The 20,885-nt window shown below is 44.0% G+C and overlaps 1 protein-coding gene across 2 annotated transcripts in view; it reads left to right on the forward strand.

Annotated features, from left to right (window-relative positions):
• KCNQ4 (potassium voltage-gated channel subfamily Q member 4) overlaps positions 1-11,962 on the forward strand; it is a 129,591-nt gene extending 117,629 nt beyond the window's left edge. For both annotated transcript variants that reach the window (XM_060784169.2, XM_060784168.2), the window contains 5 exons: positions 5,758-5,975; positions 6,102-6,204; positions 7,581-7,712; positions 8,096-8,231; positions 9,119-11,962. In XM_060784169.2, coding sequence (XP_060640152.2) covers positions 5,758-5,975; positions 6,102-6,204; positions 7,581-7,712; positions 8,096-8,231; positions 9,119-9,337 — 808 coding nt within the window. In that variant the 3' untranslated portion in view covers positions 9,338-11,962. The remainder of the gene's footprint in view (positions 1-5,757; positions 5,976-6,101; positions 6,205-7,580; positions 7,713-8,095; positions 8,232-9,118) is intronic.
• Positions 11,963-20,885: the final 8,923 nt, after the last annotated feature.

Here is a 20,885-nt window from a genome sequence, read left to right on the forward strand (position 1 = left end):
CCAAACCATTGGTGGATGATTGGTGCATTTAATGATGGAGCATCTACTCCAGGTTCTAGTCCAAACTCTGAAGGAACTATCCAAGGCGTCAAGTCTGCTTTCAGTATCTTGGATAGCCCTTTTAGAGTTCAGACTCAAACATGGAGCAGAGTTTCTTCTATGCCAGCGGTTCTCAACCTGTGGGTCTCCACGTGTTTTGGCCTACAACTCCCAAAAATCCCAGCCAGTTTACCAGCTGTTAGGATTTCTGGGAGTTGAATGCCAAAACATCTGGGGACCCACAGGTCGAGAACCACTGTTCTACGCTGATATGGGGGCCTCCAAGTGATATTACCAGATAGCTTGGCTGTAACTCATGGTCTGCTATGGATAGTGATGGGAGAGATTTCATGAGCCTCAAGATCCAGATTCAGTTTTTGCATGCCTGTGATTATGCCTAATGGGTTTGCATGCCTAATAGTCCCATATGGTAAAAGTGTGAATTGTAGGCCAGAACAAATAACACCACTGTCTCCCTACTCGCTGTGATAAAGCCCTTGAAAATAGATCATGCATAAACTGAGAAATCCTTCCTAGAGTTGGAATGAGAAGTTGACAGGCAAGAAAGGGGAGAGCTGAGAAATAATGAAAAAGACACCCCTTGCATTTTGAATTCTCTCCTGAGAGCCAAAGTGAGAACTACACCAAAAAGTAAACCAGTTTTGACATTTGTTGACATGGTTTTGGTGATGGTAATGAATAAGACAAAGTGGAGATTAACAAGAAGCAGCAAAGGCCTTAGGAACAGTAAGCGTTGGATAAGGATTCTGGGAGAATAGGACCCTAAGACACAAAACCACTACAAGCAGTAATACAGCAATCACAGTAGTAATGGGTTTTTTTTACAACTTATATGCTAGAGTAATGGACATATATACAAAGAAGAACATAAAACTGTTGTAAACACAGAGTCTTGTCAGAATGATTCCCTTTTGGAAAGCAGTGTAAAGATCATTCAAAAAAAGTCACAAGTGTATAACTATAAATAGTGTACTTTAGAGAAGATTTCTCCCTGAGGGCATGGATTCCTTACTCTCTTGTAAGTAGAAGTTTATGAGGGCTGCTGATAAATCTTTGGCTTTACCCAGAAAGAAATGAGATGAAACTTTACATTTATTCCACATACTCTCCACTGACAAATGAACCGGGAAGTTTTCACTCGCATGCTTTTCTGATATGTTGTCAAACATTTGGGGACCTACTTTGCAGAGAGCTTCTTCATGTTCAAATGTTCATGGATAATGACACAAATACGTTCACGAGAAATCCTCATGATGTCTGCTATTCCTTTAGCTGAAATTCGCCAATTTTCAGTATGAGGTTGTGCACAGCATTGACGATCTTTGGAACAACGATCACTCTCGGTTGTCCTGGACGTTCCTCATCATTGGTGCTGAAGTGGCCCATTTTAAATTGGGCAACCAAGTTCTTAACTGTAGAATATGAAGGGCAGTGATCCCCCAATGTCTGTGACATATCACCATGAATATCCTTCGCGGACTTTCCTTGCAGAAATAAGAATTTTATCACTCCTCTGCTCTCATTTGCTGTGAATATCGCCTTAGACCACCATTTTGTTTTCCTGCGTGCCTAGATCACTAATGCCATAAGCTAAAAACACAAAATTTTGAAAACATATATTAGACACATAAGGTTTTCATGTGATGCAACATTCGTTACCATTGAAACAAAACAAGAACACAAAGCCAAAGACTTATCAGCAGCTCCTCGTATAAATTCAAAAATTAACGAAAAGATAATGAAACTCTTGTATGGAGCTTCTGCTTCCTTGTAGAGGATTTCCATGCTGAGGATTCAAATTACCAGACCGGTTTAGATTACATTAAGTCTTCCTGAGGTGGAAAAATATGAAAATTACAGAATGCAATGGACATCAAGTTATCAGAAATGAAATATTCCTCAGTGGAAAAGTATACAAATACAACTTCTACTTACAAGAGAGAAAGGAATCCATGCCCCCAAGAAGAAGTCGTCTCTAAAGTATTTATGGTTATAAACTTGTGACTTTTTTTGAATGATCTTTACACTGCTCTCCAGAAAGGAATCATTGTGACAAGACTCAGTGTTTACACCTTTATGTTCTTTGTATATGTGACGATGTGTAACTTTTATTCTTATGGTTATGTGTTGTTTAAACAGTAGTTAATAAATGGTAAGTATGTAGGATTATATTTTGTTAGAGATGGTGGCTAGTGGCTTGAGCTGAGTTGCCATAGCAACGGGGACGGAGCCAACTGTCTCTTCACAGGGCAGCTGTTTGAAAGTGGCAGTCTGTAAGCCGGAGAGCTGCAGGAAGGGACTGATTCCTCTAGTGGGAGAAACAGGGAATTAGTCTGTGACCGTTAGTGTTACAGGGAAGACTCAATCTCTGGGTGGAGATTCAGGGAATTAATTGGTGACCAAAGGGGTTACAGGAAAGGACCCGGTAGTGATAAAGCTACAGGGGGTTATTGATTCTGGGTTAACAATCAAGGTTTGGCTGGGAGCCAATTCTGTTGAATAGGCCTTTTGGCTTATTTGTTTTGTTGGGACAGTTGTCCAGAAGAGATACATCTGCTTATAGAAATCTCTTGAAGTCTGTGCCTGAGGTTACTCATGAAACCTTACTAATGTAAACCAACCAAGATTCGTGCCTCTTGTGAAGTAACAATTAAACATGTTATGCTCCTGTTAAAATAAACTTGTTATTTTTCCTCAAGCCTTGCCTGATACAGTTTCTTCTAAGTCGAACAGCCTGCATAAGTAGGAAAACCAAACCAGGGACAGTAAATGCTACACTATCAAATAAATAAATACTTCTGTAACTAATAGTCCCTTTATAAACCAGCTCCTAAGCTGATGCTGAGAATTACAGGGCTTCCTCACAAATTTGGTGGCAGTAATTTTACCCTCCTTTACAGTATATATGTCCATTATTCTGGCATATAAGTTGTAAAAAACCATTACTACTGTGAATGCTGTACTACTGCTTGTAGTAGTTTTGTGTCTTTCAGGAAATCAAATGTCTGTTTAGCATAGGACTCAGCCATGGAAACCTTGAGCAAGTTGCACTGTCTCAGCCTCAAAGGAGATCAAGGGAAAACATCTACTGAATAATTCTTATTAATGAGAGTCAGCATGGGGTAGTACTTCAAATTTTGGGCCACAGAAACCCATTGGGTAACCTTCAAGAGTTATAGCCTCTCTTGAAAAGGCAATGGAAATCTTTTGAATAACTCATAACAGGAAAGCCCTAGGATTAGGAGTGAACCACACTCTCTCAGCCTCACTGGAAGGCAATGCCATGATAGGATCCCTTTGTGGTCGCCATAAGTGAGACATGTCTTGAAGGCACACAACAACAACTTGGAGATGAAGTTGTGGAACAAAAATCTATTAGGAAATCATCTCTAGAACTTGATGTTGTAGATGGCTTGAAACTTGTCACAAGGGGAATGGACCACTTTCTTTGTCATGCCGTTGGCTTTGCTTGGGTTCCTATCGGGAGAGATGTTCTTGGCCTTCTCAAGCAAGAACATCGTCCTACATCACAACCTTATTTCAGTGAGTTTTGTGTGAGCTCCCTATCAATCCCTTCCCCACACAAAATAGCCTTCTGGAACATCTCCTTTGCAGGCATCCTTTGTCCGGTGGCGTCTTTTTCCGTCTGTTTATCCGTCGGTCATTTCAATGTTTCTATTTGTTTGTTTTTGCTTGTTTCCAGCCTTTGCCGTAAGTACTTCCATAGCTCTCTTAATAAGAGTTTGTTGCATGAATAGACTCCATCTCTCTCTTTCTGTCCCTTTTCCTCGAAAAAACACAAACAGTGTATTGTTCCTTGAGGGTTCAGGTTGGATATGCTGCAAATGCGTAATAAAAATTCTGTAATCGTAAGTTGGCATTAAGCAGGAGTCCACAACTTTAAATGCATTGTGTTCACATGCTAAACATCTAAATCTCTCACTTTTTTTTGTTACCAAATGAAAATAATTTCAAGTGTTTCCTTTCTGCTCGGAGAAAATCTGGGATGATTTCTGCAAAAAATTCATTTGGCCTGAAAACCCCCCTAACATTTTGTGCAGAAATTGATATCTTGAGAAAATAATGCTGCTTTCCGCATAAAAAAAGTTTCAGGGGACATTATCCCAATGGTTGGTCATTGTTCATCCTGGTCCTTGTGGGAGGCTTCTCTCATGTCCCCGCATGAGGAGCTGGAGCTGATAGAGGGAGCTCATCCGCCTCTCCCTGGATTCGAACCTGCGACCTGTCGGTCTTCAGTCCTGCCGGCACATGAGAGAAGCCTCCCACAAAGATGATAAAAACATCAAAATCATCTGGGCATCCCCTGGGCAGCGTCCTTGCAGACGGCCAATTCTCTCATACCAGAAGCGACTTGCAGTTTCTCAAGTCGCTTCTGACACGATAAAAAATCCTGGTCCTGGAGCCCCCAGTGGTACAATGGGCTAAACCCTTTTGCCGGCAGGACTGCTGACCAAAAACTCAGCAGTTTGAATCTGGGGAGCAGGATGACTTCCTGTATGTCAGCTCCAACTTCCCATGCGGAGACATGAGAGAAGCCTTCCACAGGATGGTAAAATATCGGGGCGTTCCCTGGGCAGTGTCCTTGTAGACAGCCAATTCTTTCACACCAGAAGCAACATGCAGTTTCTCAAGTTACTCCTGACATGGGGAAACAAAACCCTAGTTCCATCCCATTTTGCTAGTAAAAACCTGTTTCTTTTCTGTAATCGCTGGTGCTTTTATTGAATTTTGACACTAGAGGGAGATCTAGGATTCTGGAAACTGTTCTCAAAGGGCCGTTTTCTCAAGAACAGAACCAGAGTCAGCTTTCCCTTGCAATATCCCAAAGGATGCAAACTGTTCTTGAATGGAAGCAGTCAAAACCCAAGTTTTGTAAGCTTCTTTTAAGTAAATAAATACATGAATGAAAAACAAAACAAAACAATGAGATAAGCCCAGAAATATTATAGCTGGTATTTATTGTGATGAATGTGCCTTATCAACCCTAGTTTTTGAGAACGACCAGTTATAAGCTCAACTCTACACTGTAGCATTAATGCAGTTTAACCGCACTTTCACTGCCATGGCTCAGTGCTAGGGAATCATGGGAGTTGTAGTTTGGTGAGGCACTAGCCCTTTGACAGAGAAAGCTGAAGACCTTGCAAAACTATAACTCCCAGAATTCTCTAGCATTGAGCCATGGCAATTAGACTGCATTAATATACACCCTTAGACATTCACCTCTACACTCCAGCACTAGAGCCATTTGCTGAAAATTCCAAATTATTCTCTAAACCACACATTCCAGGACTTGGTTTCTGTAAGCTTTTTGGTTTAAATGCATGCTTCAAAGTTGACTACATACCTTATAATTCACTTTATGGATATATGACCTTGAAAAGTATATTGAAATTACAGGGGCCAGGGCAACATTTCATTTAACTTTTGGAAATTTGGCTGTAACCCAAACCTGCCACCCTGAAAGACCTTTAATAGTGGATTTCTGGGACAATTTACCCAGTTCCAAGTAGACTTCAATTCCAACTAGGGGTTCTTCAGCAATGTTGTGAGAAGATTGTAAATGTAGACAGTTTGCTCTGTCGTGACCCCTTTGGGTTGCTTTGTGTAATGCCTTCCAGTTCCAGATCTGTCCACCTCCTGGTTGATTTCTCCCTTCCTACCCTGAATCCTTTGCAGCAATAAAATGGGCATCAAGGACCGCATCCGCTTGAGCAATTCCCAAAGGCAGAGCAGCCGGGGGAAGCAGCATCTGGTGCCACCCCTCCGCCGCTCGCCCAGCACCGAGAATGTCAATGAGGCTGCCAGCCCCACCAAGGTCCAGAAGAGCTGGAGCTTCAATGATAGGACAAGGTTCCGAGCCTCATTGAGGTTGAAGCCCCGGATCCCTGTGGAAGGTAGGTCTTGGAAGACACCATAGACTGAGCGTCAGAATGGTCAACAAAAGGTCTTGTTTGGTTTCCAGAGAACATCTGAAATCCTTCAAGATGAAACTTCTCACAAAGCCCCTTCTCCATCCACAGTTGATGGTCCTGTGGAGGAAAGCAGTGAGGAGAAGGCCTACCAATGTGACTTGACCTTTGAGGATATCATGCCTGCGGTCAAGACCCTCATAAGGGCAGTCAGGTGAGCCCAGTTGGGTAAGGATGGTGATCTCAGATTCCTGCATGCCAGGGGATTGAACTCGATGGCCCTTGAGGTCCAACTCAAAGATTATGTGATTTTGCCTGATTTTCACTCTCTGATGGACCAGTTTATCCATTCTGCATTGAGTCTCCATACAAGGAGTAACCATGGTCTTGAGATTTCAGGGACAAAACCTGAGACCTAAGGATGACTCCTTATGAAGTTATGAACCTGACCAAACAGCAAGACCTTTGGGGATGATCTCTGTCCTAACACCATCATTGGTGAGGATATGAGAAAAGGCTCCCCACATTGTGGGGATCTAGGTTAGGCCTCTTTTCCTTTCTGAACAAGTACATTAACAAGATAATAATAATAATAATAATAATAATAATAATAATAAATCTTTATTTGTACCCCGCTACCATCTCCCGAAGGACTCGGTGCGGCTTACAAGAGGCCGAGCCCAAATACAACAGTAAAACAACAACAACAACACAGTAACTCAAAAAACAAAAAACCAAAAAAACAAAGCAATAGCAAAAAATAGCAATACATTAACAACATCCAATGACACAATTAAAAATAATGGCCAGGCCAAATGTAATAATTAAAATTAAAAATGCTGAGCATGACAAGGTGGGGTGTTTGGAGGGGATGGGCATGCAGATATCCTGGATCTCTACTAAAGTGCGTTGGGACATAATGCTAGGAGTTTCCTTATTCTGGAAAGGCACATTGGAACAACTACGTTTTCAAGCTCCTCCTAAAGATTGCTAGCGACGGGGCCTGCCTGATGTCCTTAGGGAGAGAGTTCCAGAGTTGAGGGGCCACCACTGAGAAGGCCCTATCCCTCGTCCCCACCAGTCGCGCTTGCGATGCCGGTGGGATCGTCAGCAGGGCCTCCCCAGATGAACGAAGAGATTGTGTGGGTTCGTACACAGAGATGCGGTCACACAGGTAGGCGGGTCCCAAACCATTTAGGGCTTTGTAGGTAAGCACCTGCACCTTGAATTGGGACTGGAAAATGAAAGGCAAGATGTGATTTCTGCTTATTTCCTGTTTTAAAACTAGGTCTTTCCTGGCCCTAAAGGGGCACAGGGATGTCAAAACATAGTGAAAATGCCTCTGAGACTGTATTTTGGGGCAATATGAAATGGATGAAGGGATGCTAATGCAACCAGACCTCTGAGTGCCCCTGGTTTGGCCACTCGTTCTCTAAAAGGTTTGCCATCACTGATCTAGGCCTTAACACTCCAGTCTCAGCCTTGAAACCAGCTAGTTTTACCTTGGGCAACTGTGTTTGTCCAACCATTTGGTCCCCTTCTCTTCATGCCACCTGGATTATTGTATTTTTATTTCCATTTTCATTGCAGAATCCTCAAATTCCTGGTGGCCAAACGGAAGTTCAAGGAGACGTTGCGCCCATATGATGTCAAGGATGTTATTGAACAATATTCAGCCGGCCACTTGGACATGTTGTGCAGGATCAAAAGTCTCCAGACTCGGTAACCAGAACTGCTGAAGCTATCTGGACAACTGGGGCTCCCATGTCAGTGGGATATGTGTGAATTCACACCACATTTTAGCTTATGGTTTGAAGGAGCTCCCCAAAGTCCAGCATCTATTTTGGAAGAACCTTGGGAAGCTCTTTAAGCCTGAACTAAAATCAAGAGTAGATGCACTCCCTGACCCCACCATTGGTGCCCAGAGTGGCCAGGAAGTTCTAGACCAGAAGTCCAAAAATGTAATATGTCAAAATTCAGAATCCTGTAAGATCACCATTCTCAATAATTGCAGCCTCTTCTGAATAATTCTGCCAATGATAGATTTACCTTAGGGTTTGATTTTCTTGTCTTACTTTTTCCTCCCTACTCCCATTGCCTGGCAGAGTGGATCAGATAGTGGGTCGTGGAGCCATTGCCATCGACAAGAAGGTGCGGGAGAAAGGCGAGAAGTCATCGCTGGAGATGGAACTAGTGGATGAGCTTAGTATGCTGGGACGAGTGGTCAAAGTGGAGAAGCAGGTGTGTCTTCCTCCAGAGGAGGAGGTGTTGGTGGTTTTAATATGCATCTCTTTTACCTACAAACTAAGAAAGGATTTATTTCTCCAGTCCTTAACAAGCCCATCCCTTTGCTCATACCCATCAACTCTTTCTTCTAGTGCTGCAGTGGATACTTTCGACTCCTGCAGGACTTTCAGCTCCAGGACTTTCAGCTCATTCAGAATTCTTGGAGGCCACATATAATCGAATATCATGAAATATCTGTCTATCCATCCCTCCATCCATTCCACCATCCTTCCAGATATCTATTGATTAATCATCTGGAAGGCCTTTTTTGCTCCCCCTTGGTCTAAGGCAGTGGTTCTCAACCTGTGGGTCCCCAGATGTTTTGGCTTTCAACTTCGAGAAATCCTAACAGCTGGTAAACTGGCTAGGATTTCTGGGAGTTGTAGGCCAAAAACCCTGGGGACCCACAGGTTGAGAACTCCTGGTCTAAGGGATGGGGAGATTCCTGGGACTCCTTATTTGGGTTTGAAGATGGTGCTCATGTGCTAAGGCAGAGATGATACAATATTGAGAAAGTGTCATGAACCTCAATAGTGTCCTCTTGAAAGCAATGTGAAATTTTAAGGTCCATGATAGACTGATGTTTCTGTGAGGATTAAACTCTGATGAAGGTACTTCTCTCAGATGTGACTTCATTGTTATTCTTGTTGTGAGTTGGGTATTTTCATCTTCAGTAGACTTTTTCCAGCTGTCATTGAGTGTCCCTTTGTTAACATTTTAATCCCTCACTGAGTTTTTCTTCACTGAGCTTTCCCATCCCCAGCTAGGTTTTCCCTTTTGTTGACCCTTCTTCTTTCATCCACAGCTCAACTTCTTAACCGCCTCTTTCTTTTTTTACACAGGTGCAGTCCATTGAGCACAAGCTGGATTTGCTGCTGGGTGTCTACTCCCAATGCTTGAGGAAAGGTTCCGGCAACTCCATCAGCCTCACCGCCATGCCCATCCCGACAGGGGAGCCAGACATCACCTCGGACTACCACAGCCCTGTGGACCACGAGGACATCTCTGTCTCTGCTCAGACCTTGAACATCTCCCGATCAGCTAGCACCAACATAGACTAAGTTGGCCCCCACCTAGCTGCATGATAGTGATACACCAGCTGTATTGGGGAAAGGTGAGGATATGGGGAGGAAACCTTCCTGCTTCCAGGGCAGGGAAGAGGGGTAGACAGCCTACTCTAAGAGACAGGACTCCTCCAAACCAAAACCTTCTCCAACCTCACCATGTTGGCAAGGCTTTGGTGGACACTGTTCTCTCAACGCACCACAAGTGTTGCCTCAACTTTACTTGAAGTCTTCCAGCTGAGGACAGATGTTCCAAGAGCAACATGGACATCGACCTCCAGCATGAGCCATCATGGCACCGTTAATGGTTTCCTAAACACAACAGCAGCCAAGCCATCAATTGTAACTGAGAAATGCCTCTGAAGCCTGTGCTGGGGAGCAAGACATCAATGAGCAGAACCTGAAGGGTGGCTTTCTCCTTGGAAAGGAAGCCTTCTGAGCCTAGAATGAATTTGTGACAGGTGGATCTTCTTTTGCTCCATCATCCTTCTGTGAGGACCAACTCCAATGGAGCATTTCCAGGGGCATCCAACTTCAGAGGAGCTGATGCTAAGATCTCCTCAGGTCTGACTGGTCTCTATCTTGGCCTCAACAACAGCTCTCTGACCAAGTAAACCATATTGGCGGTCTCATTCGCTTAGCAACTTTTCTCTGACTGCCATCTACTTACTCTGGACTTCTTCCCTTTTGGGAAACTGGGTCAGAGATGCTACTTAACAGCTATGCAAAAGCTAGATTCCTCCTTCCTTCCTTCCTTCCTTCCTTCCTTCCTTCCTTCCTTCCTTCCTTCCTTCCTTCCTTCCCATGCTACACAAGGGTGACTCCACTGAGTGCGGTTTCTCCTCTTTGCATCTAGAAGAAAATGATAACTTTTGATGCCTCACCCTGCTCCTGGCCGTCTTGAAGCTCTTTTGCACTTCTTCTGTATACCGCCTCTAACCCCATCCTCTGCCTCCCAATGGGCATTGCTCTGTGGCCCAGGTATCATAAGCACAGTGGGACTTTCCACCCAAGCGGGAGATGTGTTTGCCGGGGGTGGGAAATATGATATGCAACAAATCTTGAATATGCAACTTGCAACTAGTCTTTACTGTTCAGCCATGGATAAGGAGTTTCTCTTCCCAGGAAGCTTAGAGAAAGCTAGATGACTCCCAGGGTCTTTATTGGTGATCCAGATGACCAGTGTGTGTGTGTGTGTGTGGGGGGGGGGGGGGAGGAATCCTCCTGTGTCCCATTTCTTAATCTTGTCCCAAACTGGGACAGGTAGGGGAGCAAATCTCATCCCTGTGCTTGTTCCATAGATGGATGAAGGTAGGGACTCTCTCTTTACAACAGGGTGTGCAATTGCATGGAGACCAAAGGCTCAAATACTTTCTTTTCCCTCTGCAGTTCCTGGCAGCAGGAAGTGACTTGGAGTTAGTATGGAGTACTGGAGTGTATGTGGTAGGATGGGTGTATTTTCACATGTTTTTTATCTCCACTGTTTGCCACCTTGGAAGCTATGTCCTCCCTAGGGTCGTTTGATCTTTGGGTGCTGTTAAAATTTTGCACATTAATTTCCCCCTATTTCTTGATTGACTATCTATTCTAAATGTTTTCAAAGAAGACAGCATCTAGAAAGTCTTTGTCTCCTAGAGCTTGGGAACATTCCTTTGGGGGTTATGACAGTTCCCAGCATCCTCTAGCCAGCATGGCCCCTGCTGTCAGGCTCCGAAGTACAGATGGGTGGAAATGTGCCCTGAGGGCCATATATGGCCCCAAGATTGCTTTCTGTGTTCCTGCAAAACTCACTGAATTCCTCCTAAAATAATCGAGATGATTTTCATTGGCTGAATAGTGCCCTCAAGCCATTATGAAAGTGTGGAGTCTGCCAATGCCCCTCCCCCCAAGTGAAACGATCAGCAGCCTTTAGATCGTTCTCGAACCCAATATGATGTGGTGTGAGTTCTGGTTGCACTGGGAGCTGTGGGTCATGGACAGGGTTCAAATGGCCATTGTCCATTCCTACCCTAAAGAAACTCTTCCAAGCTCTCCTTCCTTGAATATCTTGCTTCTCATCCCCAGCTACTGCCACATGTATGAAGAAACTGGAAAGGCACCCCATTCTCCTTATCTGCTCACACCAAGTTACTCCACCAGCATGCAAGCAGCTGATTTGTCTTGCAGAAAAGTCCCGGATATTTGATGCAGGGAACAAGCAGCTTCCATCCCACCCTCCATAGGGTGCATGCCATGCCAGCCCTCCTTGCCCAAATGCACCACTGCCTGCCCCCCACCCCTTGCATGCTCATGCATGTGTCTTGAAGAAACATCTAGTGCTGTTCCCGACTCTTTCCTCACAGACTCGCCCACCTCTCCATGCACTGAACATGGCATCTTTGGAGAGCGCACCCAGGTTCTCCATCCCATGGGAATGTCTCCCAAAGCAGGGAGGGGTTTGCATGGGGACGGCGAGGGGAGGGGAAGGGAGCAGGGAATGGCTTTGACCCACCAACCGAGGACAACGAGGCAGAACCTTCTGGCAGATGTCCCAACCAACCCTTTTTCCGAAGCAGTGAATAGTTACCTCACTTTATTAACTTATTAACTTATTGGTTTCATTAAAGTTTTCAGTAGACAGTTGATTGCGTGCCTTGTGACTTCTCTGTGTTGTGGTGGAGGGAGAGCTGTGGGCTTTGGGTAACTCTTGAAGGACTTCTAACACAAAGGATTGGTGTGTGAGAGAAGGGGCAAGTATGGTGAAGTGAAGATCCTGGATGGATTTGGGCTTCAGGCAGACATTGTCAAGCTCTCAGTCTAGCCTACTGTCAGGATTGCTGAGATAAAAGGGGGTATCCTCGCATTCCCAGTCCTGAGCAACATCTAAGTATATGTTGTGATTAGGTCTTGGGTCCATAAGTTGTGGTCCACCTCCAAAAAACTGATTTCTGTGCTCATCAGTTGGCCCAAAGCATCAAGGTGATGGGATCTTCAGGTTGAACCCTTTTCCTGGCAGCTTCAGGAACACAAAGCTGAATTCTGTGCCTATCAGATGGACTAAAGCACACAAAAAGTATATTTGATGGCACCTCCAGGTGGAACCCTTTCCCTGGTATCCTCAGTAATTGCAAGGCTGTAAATATTTCCATCTCCAAAAGCCATCTCGGTCTGGTTTAAACAGCAGAAGGTGGAACCACAGGTATGTAGCTAGCTTGTCTGGGCTCGTTCCACGCCTGGGCTGTGAGATGAATCTAACACAAGGGGAGACCCTTGGCCTGGAACAACAAACATTTGCCCTCGGGGAAGGAAGTCTGTTCTGGAAGAGAACAGGCTCTTGCAACATTGTCTGAGATTTACAGTCAACTCAGATGGCTGCCTCCAGCGCCCATTTAACTGCACACTGACTTCATTGGGCACCTCTTGAGGTTTTGGAAATGTCATCAGGGCTTGCAATCCCCAAAGTCATCTCACACAGTCCTTCCATGATCTGGTTCAGAGAAGTGTCTGGCTGCATTCCCTGGAGGTAAAATGATGGGATTGGCTTTGGACCTCTAAAAATCTCAATGTTGCTGTGATAATTTCATATCCAGGAACAGAGACACAGTCAGATGCAAAGCAATGGCTGTGCAGCATGAATTTTGGGCCATTTCAGTAAGCTGGGAAAGGAGTTATATGGCTCAGTGTAATGTGAGTCCACAAGGGATATTTACACTAGGATGCAGGGTTGAGACCTTATATATCCCAGTGTTTTCCATGTTCTATTTTTAAAATTAATCTCCCAAATGGGAAACAAAGTGGTGCTTGGATAAACCATGGTCTGCCATGGCTCTGAGCCGTGCCAAAGTTCTCCCTCGTCTGTTCTTTCCATTGCTCATCTTAACACGCAGTGCCCAACCATCTGTCCTTAGAAGCATTCCTAGAAAACGTACATCGCTTAGGGACAATGGTCGGTTTTGTCTGACCGCTCTATGGAAATGTGAACTTTCCCTGGGGTTCAGGAAGAGAAGGGGACTGTTGTCTGCTCGGAATATCTGCCCACAAAGACACGGGACCCCACCCTTGGGATCTGGGTGCCCTTGGGAGCATGAAATGTGCTTCAGGGGGATTACGATGGGCTGCTGTGTGGGAGGGGGTGGGGAGAAATGTGTCACGGAGGATGTCTTTCCATTCCGTCTAGCTCCATGCTTACGACGCGAAGTGCAAACACAATTGCATGCACACAACTGACCTCATTGTTGAATTCTGTCCAACTGGAAGAACCATTGTGTGTCGAGGCAGAGTTTGGGAATGATCATATTGCCACTGAAACACAGAGAAAATCTCTTGATGTACCATATTCAGTTGGCAATGCTTTTCACAGTCTGGAGCTAGACCTTGGTAGGAAGGCTACTCTTCCCCCGCTTCTCTTTTCCTTATATTTTTGCTGGCTCAGGTATACTGGGAGTTGTCTTAACAAGACATCAGAGCCCTGGTGGCACAATGGGTTGTGCCGGCAGGACTGAAGACTGACAGGCCAGAGGTTCAACTCTGGGGAGAGCATAGATGAGCTCCCTCTGTCAGCTCCAGCTCGCCATGTGGGGACATGAGAGAAGCCTCCCACAAGGATAGTAAAACATCAAAACATTTGGACATCCCCTGGATAACGTCCTTGCAGATGGCCAATTTTCTGACACCAGTTTCTCAAGTCGCTCCTGACACATAAAAAAACAAAACAAAAACAAGACACCTTCCCAAGCTGCTTACACTTTATCAAGCTCCAATTCCACCCAAGTCTCTTGTTCCTCCAGACACAGGCAACACCTTTTGCTTACAGGACCTCTGATCTAGATTCCATACAGAAGGTTCCAGGGTGTTAAACATTTACCAGGATGACGGCTGGCTGCGACGACAGAAATGCCTGGAACGCTGAGGAGGAAGCGTGAGTCATGGGCAGCCATGTGCCGAGTGCTCCTTATGCGCTCTTATCTCCAAGAGCAGCAACAGGCAAAGGGGATTTGCAGGAGGAAGGGAGACCTTGGCTTTTTCCTGTTATGGGATCAATGCCAAGCCTTTCGTGTGTGAATAATTAACCTTTATAGCCCAGCCCTGAATGCTTTAAAACTCAGTGAAAAGAAGCTGTAAAGCACAGGCTAATTTGTCCCCACTCTCTCGGGTTGTATCTACACCACAGAATGGACTCGAAAGTGATGAACAGTGATAAAAGCAATACAATCTAAAACCTAATGCAGTGTTTCTCAACCTTCCTAATGCTGTGACCTCCTAATACAGTTCATCATGTTGTGGTGACCCCAGGCATGTAGCCGGGGGGGGGGGGGGTTGAGGGGCTTCAGCCCCCCCCCCCCCAAATTCTCATGGTGGTTCGCGAAAAGGCCTTACTGGTGCATTATTTAAACTGTTATGTTTATTCATATCATGATCTGATCACCATACTCAATATATCCTATATGCATGGGGGTATTGGGGTAATGATACAAAAGGTTTGCTAGGGTAGACCCTCTTTCACTCAGACTCACCCCCCCCGAAACTCAGCCCCCCCGAAACTCCCCCTGAAAAAAATTCACCCCCCCCCCCCGAAACAAAATCCTGGCTACGGGCCTGGGTGACCCCTAACCATAAAATTTTTGTTGCTACCCTCATAACTGTAATGTTGCTACTGTTATGAACTGTAATGTAAATATCTGATATGCAGGATGTACTTTGATTCACTGGACCAAATTTGGCACAAATATCTGATATTGGGAGTTGTAGTTGCTGAGATTTATAGTTAACCTATATTCAAAGAGTATTCTGAACTCCACCAACAATGAAATTGAACCAAACTTGGCACGCAGAACTCCCATAACCAACAGAAAATACTGGAAGGGTTTGATGGGTATTGACATTGAGTTTTGGAGTTGTAGTTCACCTACATCCAGAGAGCACCGTGGACTCAAACAATCACAGATCTGGGCCAAACTTGGCACAAATACTCAACATTTATTTATTTATTTATTTACTATATTTGTATACCACCCCTCTCAGCCCAGAGGTGACTCGAGGCGGTTTACATATGGAGAAAGGCAGGGAGTTTCAGAAAAACATCTACTTCTGCTTCATTGACTATTCTAAAGCCTTTGACTGTGTGGATCATAATAAATTGTGGCAAGTTCTTAGTGGGATGGGCATCCCAAAACACCTTGTCTCTCTCCTGAGGAATCTGTACAAGGACCAAGTAGCAACAGTCAGAACTGACCACGGAACAACAGATTGGTTCAAGATTGGGAAAGGCGTACGGCAAGGCTGCATCCTCTCACCCAACCTTTTTAACTTGTATGCAGAACACATCATGCGATGTGTGGGGCTTGATGAATGCAAGGCTGGGGTGAAAATTGCTGGAAGAAACATTAACAACCTCAGATATGCAGATGACACCACCCTGATGGCCGAAAGCGAGGAGGAGCTGAGGAGCCTTCTAATCAAGGTGAAAGAAGAAAGCGCAAAAGCCGGGTTGCAGCTAAACGTCAAAAAAACCAAGATTATGGCAACAAGAATGATTGACAACTGGAAAATAGAGGGAGAAACCGTGGAGGCCGTGACAGACTTTGTATTTCTAGGGGAAAAGATTACTGCAGATGCAGACTGTAGCCAGGAAATCAGAAGACGCTTACTTCTTGGGAGGAGAGCAATGTCCAGTCTCGATAAAATAGTGAAGAGTAGAGACATCAGACTGACAACAAAGATCCGCCTAGTCAAAGCCATGGTATTCCCTGTAGTCACCTACGGATGTGAGAGCTGGACCTTAGGGAAGGCTGAGCGAAGGAAGATCGATGCTTTTGAGCTGTGGTGTTGGAGGAAAGTGCTGAGAGTGCCTTGGACTGCGAGAAGATCCAACCAGTCCATCCTCCAGGAAATAAAGCCCGAGTGCTCACTGGAGGGAAAGATACTAGAGACAAAGTTGAAGTACTTTGGCCACATCATGAGGAGACAGGAAAGCCTAGAGAAGACAATTATGCTGGGGAAAGTGGAAGGCAAAAGGAAGAGGGGCCGACCAAGGGCAAGATGGATGGATGGCATCCTTGAAGTGACTGGACTGACCTTGAGGGAGCTGGGGGTGGTAACGGCCGACAGGGAGCTCTGGCGTGGGCTGGTCCATGAGGTCACGAAGAGTCGGAGACGACTGAACGAATGAACAACAACAACAATCAATGCCCCACAAAATAAAATACAGTCAAAACATAATATATTATATTATAATATAATATAATATAATATAATATAATATAATATAATATAATATAACCAAATGTGAACACTGGAGGAGTTTGGGGAAAATAGACCTTGACATTTGGGAGTTGTAGTTGCTGGGATTTATAGTTCACCTACATTCAAAGAGCATTCTGAACTCCATCAACGATAGAATTGGGCCAAATTTCCCACACAGCACCCCCATGCCTTGAAGGGATTCATTGGCGTGAGCCTTCCTTCAGCCTCACATGCTCTCCCTTGCCCGCACATGCACATCAATGATAGAAATAGGCCAAACTTTCCACACAGAATCCCCATGATCAACAGAAAATACTGGAGGGATTAGGGAAGAATTCATAGTGATTAGGAGAGCTGTTGTTCACCTACCTCCAGAGAACACTGTGAACCCAAACGACTATGGATCTGGACCAAATTTGGCACAAATTTGGCACCACACTGCCATGCGTTGAGCAAGCCTGCTCTCCCTTCCCCACTTGGAGTCTCAGAAATAGCCTTGGCTGAAAGACCAGCCAATCACAGCGGAGGAGGGCTTTTGGTGGGATGATTCAGTCTCTTTCCAAAAAGGAACAGAAGGACAAGCAGAGACATCTTCAGCCTTCGATGCCAAAGGAGAACCTAAGAGTATAGAAATATGTTTTCTGACAGTCTTTGGCAGTCCCTCTGAAACCTCCTCGCGACCCCCCAGAGGTCCCAACCCCCAGATCTAACACCTAATGACTATCTATATATATATAAATGCTCTGTGCGTAATGAGTATCTTAAAAACAAAAGAACCAATGAACGAAATAACACCAAATTTGGCAACAAAACATCTCACAACACAAGGAGTGACCATCACTCAAAAAATTATGATTTTGTCATTTGAGAGTTGTAATTACTGGGATTTATAGTTCAACTACAATCAAAGAGCATTCTAAACTCCACCAACGATGGAATTGAACCAAACTTGGCACACAGAACTCCCATGACACACTGAAAACACTAGAAGGGTTTGGTGGGCATTGACCTAGAGTTTTGGAGCTGTAGCTCACCTACATCTAGAGAGCACTGTGGACTCAAAAATGATAGATCTGGACAGAGGCAGCCCTAGGTAATTTTCAGCAGTAAGCAAACAGTATTTTGCCCCCCCCCCCCCAACCAATCACTGATATATATTTTCTGTCGTCGTGGGAGTTCTGTGTGCCATATTTGGTTCAATTCCATCATTGGTGGAGTTCAGAATGCTCTTTGATTGTAGGTGAACTATACATCCCAGTAACTAGAACTCACATATGTCAAAGTCTATTTCCCCCTAAGAGTGCCTGAAGAGTGCCCCTGGGCAAAATCAACTATACTGCAAATGCTTATTTCGCGTAATGGGTTGAGCCGCCCCTGGATCTGGACCAAACTTGGCACAAATACTCAATATGCCCAAATATAAACACAGATGGAGTTCGGGGGAAATAGACCTTGACATTTGGGAGTTGTAGTTACTGGGATTTATAGTTCACCTACAATCAAGGAGCATGCTGAATCCCACCAACGACAGAATTGGGGCAAACATCCCACACAGAACTGTCATGTCCAACAGTGTTTTCTGGTGATTTTTGGTGACCCTTCTGACACCCCCTTTGTGACCTCCCCCCTGGGTCTTGACTTCCCAGGTTGAGAAATGCTGCCTTAAGGCCATCCAATCCAACTCCCTTCACCAGGGCAAGAAAACATAATCAAAGCCCTCCTAACAAAGAGCCATCCAGCCATTCACACACACACATATGTATATGACAGATGCAGTATCAAAGATTTGAAAGAAGAACAATGATATGTTGCATGTTCCAGAGTAGGCAAACCAGACAATCTCCACATCAACACTGGCAAAGAAACAGCAAGAAATACTGTTTATCCACAAGCATAAAGACATGACATATATTAGAAACCAACACTTTCTCATTAGATCACCAGACTGGGCCACAGCAACGCGTGGCAGGGGACCGCTAGTGTATATTAAAATAGAATTAAACTTCTAGTAAAAGAATGAACAATTAAAACACTTTAAAATTCATAAAATACATGGGTTGTTGTATACAGCCCAAAAAACCTAGAACAACCCAGTGATCCCAGCCTTCGAAAATACATAAAATACTCCTTCTGAAGGAAGCTAGTGCAATTATATGCTGTCTAAATCAGAGTATCTTGTCTACATAAGGGTCATATCAAAGGTTGAATGACCCTTATGTGAAATCCGAAATCCAAACAAGCAAACATTTCCAAGCTCTCATTGGAATGCTGTTGGGACAGATCCAGAGAAGCATCCGTCCCAAAGTTGGACTGTTGGCAAGTTGGAACTTGAATGGAGAAATCACTCCTGGATCAGAAAGATGGGTGAAAAGTTGCCAAGAAGGAGAGGGAAGAGCAGAGAAGCATATTAAGTAGTGAAAAGATGGAGTTCTTCCTGCCCTGCGTTTTGTAACAAAACCAATATTAATATGGAGCAGTAGAGACAATGTCAACATGGTCAACTCCCAGCGGAAGCCTAACAATAACTGTTACTGACAGCTGAGCATCGATTTCACTGGCCAATACAGATTTTGGTGCCTCAAATGTCAGCACTATTGCTAAGTATATTTGATGTGCTGATTCAAAAAAGAGCATCAGTTTCGCCGCATCAGCTCTAGTTTTTGAGAAACAAAACATAGGCTCTAGTTTTTGAGAAACAAAACAAAACAAGGACATCTAATCACCTCTCAACAAAATATTGCTCCAGGCACTGCCAGGCAATCAAATGCTAATCAAGATGCTCAGTTGAAACATTCACACCTAGCTCCAACAGACAATAGTCCTTTGTCCCACCCTGGTCATTCCACATATATATAAACCCTTTTTCCTAGTTCCAACAGACCTCACTACCTCTGAGGATGCTTGCCATAGATGCAGGCGAAACGTCAGGAGAAAATGCCTCTAGAACATGGCCATATAGCCCGAAAAAACCCTACAACAATCCAAAACATAGGCTATCTTCCAGCTGCCACCTGCTCACCCATAGAAAACAATTGGTTTTTAAGAAACTAGAGCTGATGAGGTCTATTTGATGCAGTTTACTGAATCAGCTCCCCAAAGAACCCCAGGAACAGGAATAGTAGTAGTAGTAGTAGTAGTAATAATAATAATAATAATAATAATAATAATAAACAAGACACCAATAATTTATTTTCATTGGAATGTGTTATTGGAGTTCTGAATTCCGAGATCCAAAATTCTCCCAAATCAAAAATACAATGGACTCTCAAGTTAAATGTCACCCATGGAGTTTGGTAGATGCCGGATAAATTTAATTTTTTGGTTACTTGAGAGTTCCCATTAAAAGTAGGCCTAACTAATACTACGTAAAAAGGTAAAGGTAAAGGTTTCCCCTTGACATTAAGTCTGGGGGAGTGTTGGTGCTCATCTCCATTTCTAAGGCAAAAAGCTGGCGTTGTCCATAGACGCCTCCAAGGTCATGTGGCCAGCATGACTGCATGGAGTGCCGAAGAGGTATCTATTGATCTACTTACATTTGCATGTTTTTGAACTGCTAGGTTGACAGAAGCTGGGGCTAACAGCGGGAGCTCTCCCCACTCAGCAGATTCGAACCACAGACCTTTTGGTCAGCTAGTTCAGCAGCTCAGCGGTTTAACCCAAAGCTTGGCTGATTCCTGCCTGGGAGAATCTTTTGCTAACACCTTCCAACAAAGGATTCCCCCAGGCAGGACACAACCAGACTTTGAAGCTGCAAGGCCATTCAATGTTAATCAAGGTGACCAACTGCAACACTCACACTTATCTCCAACAGGCAAGAGTTCTTTCTTCCACCCTGGACATTATTCCACAGATAGATAAACCCCACTTGCTTACTTTCTAACAGAACTCACAACCTCTGAAGATGCCTGCCATAGATATGGGTGAAACATCAGGAGAGAATGTTTCCAGAACATTGCCATACTGCCTGGAAAACTCAAAGCAACCCTATTATTATTATTATTATTATTATTATTATTATTATTATTATTATTATTATTTACCCCATACTCTACCATACCATGAACTCTGTATTAACATGATAGTCATATTGAAAAGCAGTAATGAAAAGCAAATGAAGACAAATAAAGGCAAACTTAATGTCACAAAGTTTTTATTATAAAAATGGCTTTGCGATTTTAATTTTAAATTAAGCAACTATTTCTTCAATTTTTCTCGGTTGCTTAAGAATGCTGGTTTGCTTGAGTTCTGATTAACTGAGAATCTACTGTAGTAGTAGTAATAATAATAATAATAATAATAATAATAATAATAATAATTTATCTTC

The sequence above is a fragment of the Anolis sagrei genome, chromosome X (assembly GCF_037176765.1).
Source record: "Anolis sagrei isolate rAnoSag1 chromosome X, rAnoSag1.mat, whole genome shotgun sequence".
Classification (NCBI taxonomy): domain Eukaryota; kingdom Metazoa; phylum Chordata; class Lepidosauria; order Squamata; family Dactyloidae; genus Anolis; species Anolis sagrei.